At 46.1% G+C, this 7,139-nt stretch overlaps 1 protein-coding gene across 1 annotated transcript; it reads right to left on the reverse strand.

Annotated features, from left to right (window-relative positions):
• Window positions 1–718: 718 nt before the first annotated feature.
• On the reverse strand, window positions 719–6,810 carry LOC124664400 (DNA (cytosine-5)-methyltransferase CMT1-like). Its single transcript, XM_047201931.1, has 20 exons — window positions 6,353–6,810; window positions 6,008–6,104; window positions 5,394–5,501; window positions 5,179–5,313; window positions 4,982–5,081; window positions 4,563–4,771; window positions 4,410–4,475; window positions 4,099–4,323; window positions 3,885–3,943; window positions 3,745–3,811; window positions 3,200–3,271; window positions 3,042–3,128; window positions 2,852–2,939; window positions 2,429–2,521; window positions 2,263–2,312; window positions 2,064–2,107; window positions 1,918–1,987; window positions 1,727–1,830; window positions 1,444–1,585; window positions 719–892 (listed from the first exon to the last, which is right to left on the reverse strand). Exons 1-20 carry the CDS (start codon window positions 6,808–6,810, stop codon window positions 719–721), a joined length of 2,448 nt encoding a protein of 815 aa, XP_047057887.1.
• Between the last annotated feature and the right edge of the window lie 329 nt (window positions 6,811–7,139).

Raw genomic sequence — 7,139 nt, forward strand, 5'->3', positions numbered from 1 at the left:
TCCGGCGAGGACGCCAGACTCCAAGGCCTTGGGGTGGGAACTGCGCAGCCGCCGGCCGCCGACTTCAGATCTGACGCAGGGTCGACGGGGCGACCACCGCGCCGTGAGCTCCCTCCGCCACCTCCACGCCACCCACGCGACCATGGAGGCGGTCTCCAGCACCAGCCAGCGCCCCCCGCCGCCAGGGCCCGCGCCGCCCTCCCCTCGCAGAGGCCGCCGCCTCAGGTGCCCAAGCCCCCACCAGAGCGGACGTCGGTCGACCACGCCCTGGCCCCGGCCGCTCCGGAGGAGCAGATCGGAGCAGGGTCGTCTCCCGCCCGGCCGCGCCGGCACCAGCAAGCCTCGCACGGCGTTCCTCCTCCGATCGCCGCGCCAGGAGCCGAGAGCTTAAATCCGCGCCGCCCCCTTCACCGGCGTCGCGGCCTTTGACCGGCGGCGTCTCCGGGGACGACGAGGAGGAGAGGTGTGGCTGGGGGAGGCGGCGGCGGGCTAGGGTTTCGTCCCCCCGGTCGCCAGGAGGAGGCGACGCGGGGGTTCGAACCGTTTTTCCGGTGCGTGAGGTCCAACGCGTCGACTCGCCGCGCCGCCTCTGTGGCCCCCGACGTCCACCGCATCGTCTGAGCGCCAACGACGCTGTCAGTCACCACCCAGGTGTCCCTCATCATCAACAAATTGAGCAGAAGCCTGACGCTGATGAATGCATCGCCGCATTCATGGTCTACCTTCGCATCTCCGAAAGGGTGTCGGCGAACGCGCGCTTGTCGCAGAGCGGTAGCTCGGCCGGCGCTGCTCCGTCAACAGGCTCTAAAACCGCTCGGCTTTGATGACCGCTCCTCGGCCGGGTCGCCATGGTCACCAGCGTGCCTCCCAGGCGCCGGCTCACATCCACCATCTGTCAGACATAGTCTCGAAAATAAAATAAAGTTGATATTTCAGTGTAATATAAGGACTGCCATCTTATTCAAATGGCAATATCCCAACTAAAACAGTTATTAAGAGATTGAACATTCAGTAGCAGCACTGCAGAAATATTGCACCACCAATGATGAAGTGCCTTAGTACAGAAGCAGAACTCAAGAAAATTTAGAGAATATTGGCTAATTGACCTGGTTCAAATATCACATATCTTCAGAAGCGAGTTGGCACATAAAGTTTCAGACTCAGATTCAGTAATAAATGTGCCTCCAGAAGATAACACAACAAAAACATACATGACACTTATAAAGAAGGCCATCCTTCCGTTTCTTCTCTATCAAAATTTGAATGAATAGTAGCAATCGGAAATAAATGAACTTGGTTACAAGCAACGGACATGATCTGTCCAGAACAGTGTTCCAGAAACAATAAAACGTTTGGAAAGCAAGTATATGATCCGAATAAAAAAAGAAGCTATTCTTCCTCAACTACTGCTGCGTCTCCAGAATTTCCTCGGGGCAATCTTGCGGCCACAGGAAAGAAATTTCCAGGCAGTTTGAACAGGGGGCGCTGGTCTCCATCGAACTCACGCTGCTGGTAGGCCTGTGCAAGGGAATACCCCAGAGCCCTAGCAACAGGGATAGCAACAGCGTTCCCAACTTGGATATATCTGCAACAAAAGTACACACGCAACGCAACCGGATCAGTTTCATAATTCCCGCAAAAGTAAAGAATCAGCTTCACAATAAACAAGGTTCAGAGAATTTGTTTCATCCAAAACTACAGTTGATGTCAAGTTAGATCAACTTACTTCTGTTTTATGGGGCCATCCAGCTTGTAGTAATCTGGGAAGCCCTGCAGCCTTGCGTTTTCGCGAACAGTCAAAACTCTGTCCTGATTCGGATGCAATATAGCCTGCATGCAAAAGTTCCCATCAAACAAAATATATTGGCAGGTTATCAAAGAATGATACAAGCACCATAAATTTTATCAAGATCTTACTTGGTTGTGAGGCTCGGCTCTCGTCACAACGGTTGACACAGTTTCATCCAACCACAGGCGTCCAAATGGTCTGCAGAGCAAGACAACAAGGATTATCGGTGGAGTTCTAGGAATATTACATGAGGATATTCAGTCAGCATACGTACTTAAATGACTTCCCCTTCATGAAGGACATTGCATAATCAGGGACCTACAAGAGAAGCAAGGATGATTAAAACATGGGAAATAGAAACATTATTAAAGCTGGTTGAACCACAGACTTATTTTAAATACCAATGGTTTCCCGGAAGACAGATATACACGAGGAATATCTGGATCAAACTCAACTTTCTTGTTTTTCCCAACCCGTACACCTTCCAGATCACGGAAGTTGGCCCCCTGGCATAAAAATAATGCTTAGAATTACAGGATAGATGATCTAAAAAAATAATTACAGGATAGGGCAAAAAGATAAAGAGAATAACACATGTTCTGCCTTAACTTGCCTTTTTTTTGGGAATGCGCCGCATACGTTCGTAATCATCCTTATTCAACTGAAGCGGCTGATGATCAAATAGCTGAACTTTCTTAGGAGTGGCATCTCCAAGCGAGTCATCCATCATGGCTTAAAGTGAATAACAGAGCCAAGTAACTCAGCATATCACAAAGTAACTCACAGTAATCAAGAAGTCACTCCAAACACAAAAAATGATGGAAACTATGGCAAGGTGACATCATTGAACCACCAACATAACTGAAAATACAAGAAAAATGGACTATGCCACATGCAAAGAAAGGGATAAAAAGTGAACAATATGACTGAAATACACGAAAATCATGACTCTGCAGATACAATGAAAGAGATAAGAAATGAACAGAAAATTCATTACAAAAACATAAAACTACTTGTTCATATTAATTTTAAACATCAACATGTCACAGTATGTGGGTTTACCATTACGGTTGAGTCGGATATAGCGCTGGAATTCAGTCATGGGCCTACTATTATATGGCATCACATCATTAGGTTGATCGTTTCCAACCTACAGAAAAACAATATAATTTATAGCAAGAGAGAAGTCCACAAATGTACAGGCAATACTCAAAAAATAATTGAGTATGCAAGGAAGTCAATCAGTGCTAACCTTTGGTAAATCCGACAACGCATCTCTTAGGACAAGAGCTTCCTCCACGTTCTTAGCTTCAGTTTCATCACATGCAACTAGACATTGCTGAAAACAGAACATCATTTTAGCAAGATATAAAAATAATAAAAACATTTGTTAGTAATGTGTTCTCATACCGAAAATTTAGTTGGCACTTGTTGTCCTCGACTAATGGCATCATGAGTGGGAAGAGGAAACTTCGGAAGTACCTACATTTTCAGATAAACCTTAGCAAGAGCACTACAAGGTAAAAAAAAGAGCATAGAAAAGAGAGATACCACTAAAGGAAGAGCTCCCCAAAGAAAGGCTCGCATTCTGAACTGTGGTAGCCCGTAACATCCGGCAACCATCATCCCAAGTCTAGCTTGGTAATTCATGGCTACAAGCCGACTCAACGCATACCGCCCGAGAAACCCATCTGCAAATTTCAGAATATCTACGACGTTCTCCATGAGAACATACTTGGGTCTAAGGTAGTTTACAATGTTCATAAACACAACTAGCTGTTGGTTTCTTTCATCCGTCAGCGGATCTTCGTGCTTCCTATGTCTGTTTAGTCCACTAACTCCTTGACACGGAGGACCTCCACAGATAACATCCACACGGCCCTTTGGAATTAGAAATACATTAATAGGTAGCACAAGAACAAGATCCCAAAACGAACAAGGAGGGATGTACTTACAGGCAAGGGTAAAATGGATTCCCTATAACCACTCTCAACGAATTCTTTAATACATTCCGGAGAATCTCTGAAATGTTAACTAGGGTAAGATACTATTGACAAAACAAAATAAAGAGCAATACAATGAAGAAGATACCAACCTAAGGCCATCAAGTGGCTCCCAGCTATCATGACTAGAATCATACGTTTTCCACCGTACCTATATAAATAATATATATCTTGAACTAAACTTTGCTTACAAATATTCTAAATTAACGAGTACATCATTAAAGATTCAAGAGAAAGAATAAAAGTAACACTGAAATACAAAATAATTGCACAAATAAGAACTTTGAACAATCGAGTCTGCAGTACCTTAAAACACAAGCCATCTTTTCCAGTGCTATTTGGATCACCATAGCATATATCAACAAACTTCTCTACCTCAAATGTACCCTCTGAGAGAGGTACATTAATATCAACTTCATCATCGTTCAAAGTCCGTGGTAGAAAATTGCTATTATAGACGTCATATGCCTTGCAAAGTGCTTCCCATTCCTGAAGGAGGGACAGATAATTCTCGGCCTTCTCATTTCGTACCTACAAATTAGAGATAAAATAATACAAGTATGCCAGGTTAATAAAACAGGGAATTTAATTCAGTGCCAATTGTAGTTAGTACCTACCTCTGTACGTGGGTGGTTATGCCTTAGACTGCTGCAAGCATGTGGGTTCATGTCTACAGCCCATTTCTGCAGAAGACATCAATATTTAGATTGTAAATTAAAGTACCTTCAAGGCCATAGGAAATCCTAACACATCCTAATCAGAAAACTTACTCTATTGAATTTTAAGCCAAACAATGCTGCACCCATGCAAAGACCGGTTGACATTGCACCACATCCAGAGTATAGGTCCAGCAGTGTTGCTGTTCCCGTTTGTGCATCAGGTGGTGCCGCAAAGTCAGCAATCACTTTTTCCTTAGAAGAGAAATCATCATCACAAGAAATATCTGATGTTGTTTCACTGCCTGTTGCGCCAATATTTTCTACAAAAGAATTAACTCATCAACAAACATTACTGTATTTCAGGGATTTATGAAAATAATTACTGCATTGTACCAGTCTTAGTATCATGGTACACACTATTTATGATTTTTAGTTTGCCTAATGTACTTCAGGGACATATCAAAATCATTACGTATTATACCATTTTAATAAAAAATTATAATCAGAGCATACAAGTCTATGGTGATTACCTGGTGGCATATTAGAAAATGTGGAATATGCTTCCGAATAAGACATGTCATAATACAAATCTGACTTTGCTATAAGCTGAGCTTTGTCCTGCGTGGCCACCTGTAGTTGTTTCACCATAATGCAACATATAGAGATCAGCAAAACATTAGTATGTGGTTCAAATTCGTTAACTTGAAAGAATGAGCAAAGCACTTACATTTGGACCAACATAAATAATATTTACTTTCGAGATGATAGACTCAATTTTGTTATCATCCTTTTGCTCCGAAAGAAAAACCCGCTTATCATCATGTTCATGATCACCAACCTCCAGCAACTTCGCAGTGATGACCTGCAACTTTTTCTTAGACACATGCTGAATTGTGTCAAAAAAAAAAAGAAGAAGAAGAAAACGGCCTGCTTAACACGTACCGTATCAGCCACACGGAAAAACCAGCGGCAAGAGAAATAAGACACATGGTCAACTCCTTGAAAAAATTCTGTAATCCTGCCGATGTAATCTTTCTCGCCAGGAGCAGCCTGCAGCCACTCAAAATAGCAGTGATATGATTACATATATGTTTATTATTTTGGTGTAAACTAGAAACCCTGTTGCAAAAAGGGATAGAGCAGACAAAACTGTAGTCCTAGTGTACTAGATGAAACATGTGCCCTTGATGGTTCAGTTATCAAACCCAGAACTTGATTTACAAACATTATCTTGATTATCATGATCAAACACAGTTTAGAAAACTAAATCCAGCCCTGTATATTACGGTGTTGAATTGGTACAAGAGAGCACCTAACACAAAGGAGCCTGTAGAACCATTTAGGAAAAAAAAACTAACATAACAGAAACATTCAACTTTTTTTTACCGTAACAGAAGATGGCAGCCAAATTAAGCTGTCTAGACAGGCATCTATCTCGATCAGTACACTACAACCACAGATCTAGAACCGCTCTAACAAAAGGAAAACCATGGCACTCAATCAAGGATACTACACACTGCAACTGAAAGTTTGGCTAGGTGATCACGGTTGTTTACCCGGACATAGACATCGTCGCCGAGGTCGAAATTCGCATCGTCCACAAGAGCAGATGTGTAGTGGCAGAGGGCGCTCATTTTCTCCTCCCCATCAGACCTACAGAGACAGAGATTTCAGTTTACGTACGTACGCGTTAAAAGCACCCCAGATTTTAGATCCCTTAATTACGGTAAGTATAATACGGAGTAACAAGGTGAAAGGACAGGTTGAAGGAACAAGCCATACCAGTGGGTAACTTGTGGATCGTCGGAGTCCTGGGGCAAAACGACAGGTAGAAGGAATTCTTCATCATAAGTCATCAAAGTTCCCAAACATGATGCCTACGATCTACTACGTGATGGTGCTGAGATTGAGATGGACTACGTATTACCTTGGACGTGTACCTCTCCGGCCAGCGCCGCCGCGCCTCGTCGTCTGGCATCGGGTCGCCGACGAAGTGGTCCTCCGACTCCGAGGCGTCGTCCGGCTGCTCCTGCGTGGCGCTCGGCGGCGGCGCCGCCCTCCTCTTGCTGGCGCCAAGCTTCTGCGCATTGGCCTGCTCCTCCGCCTCGAGCGCGGCGGCCTCCTCCTCCTCCTCCGCCAGCCGCATCTGCTCCTCGTCCGGCTCCGACGCGCAGACGTCATCGTCGTCGTCGACCATCGTCGCCGGCGCGGCCTCGGGCTGCTTCGGCTTGCCCTTACCACGGGCTCTGCGCCGGCGCTTGCCGCCGGCCGGCTCGATCTCGGCGTCGGCGTCGACGTAGGCCGGTTTCGTGCGCGGCCGCCGCGCGGAGCGCCTCGGCTCGGGCGCCGGCGGTTCCATTGGCGTGGACTTGATGGGTGGTGATCGGAGGGTGGGCTAGGGTTTTTGGAAGGGTGGTGGGTGCTGTTGTGCGGAGATGGGCGAGGCGGTTGAGTATTTGAGGAGGGCTGCGCCGGGTGGTTTTGGAAAATGGCGGAATGGGCGGGAATGCGCATGCAACGGGAAGGGGCTCGCCGTGCCGCTGGCGGGTGGGGCCAGCCACGACCTCCTCTCGCCGCAGTCGTCGCGTCGTGGCTGTTCCGAGGTCCGAGCTACACGCCGAAATCTCCTCCTCCGCTTTCCTTGAGAGGACGGACTTGCCTTCTACTGCGTGCGTGGTTTGAATTTCG

This window comes from Lolium rigidum, chromosome 6 (assembly GCF_022539505.1).
Source record: "Lolium rigidum isolate FL_2022 chromosome 6, APGP_CSIRO_Lrig_0.1, whole genome shotgun sequence".
Classification (NCBI taxonomy): Eukaryota; Viridiplantae; Streptophyta; class Magnoliopsida; order Poales; family Poaceae; genus Lolium; species Lolium rigidum.

What these genes read in the sequence shown, in the direction of transcription:
- LOC124664400 (XM_047201931.1), bottom strand. Translation starts at nt 6,810, where the DNA reads ATGGAACCGCCGGCGCCCGAGCCGAGGCGCTCCGCGCGGCGGCCGCGC. An exon ending in GCGACGATGTCTATGTCCGG is followed by an intron (nt 5,502 to 6,007) that starts GTAAACAACCGT and finishes GAGTGGCTGCAG; the next exon opens with GCTGCTCCTGGCGAGAAAGA. An exon ending in ATTTTCTAATATGCCACCAG is followed by an intron (nt 4,772 to 4,981) that starts GTAATCACCATA and finishes ATTCTTTTGTAG; the next exon opens with AAAATATTGGCGCAACAGGC.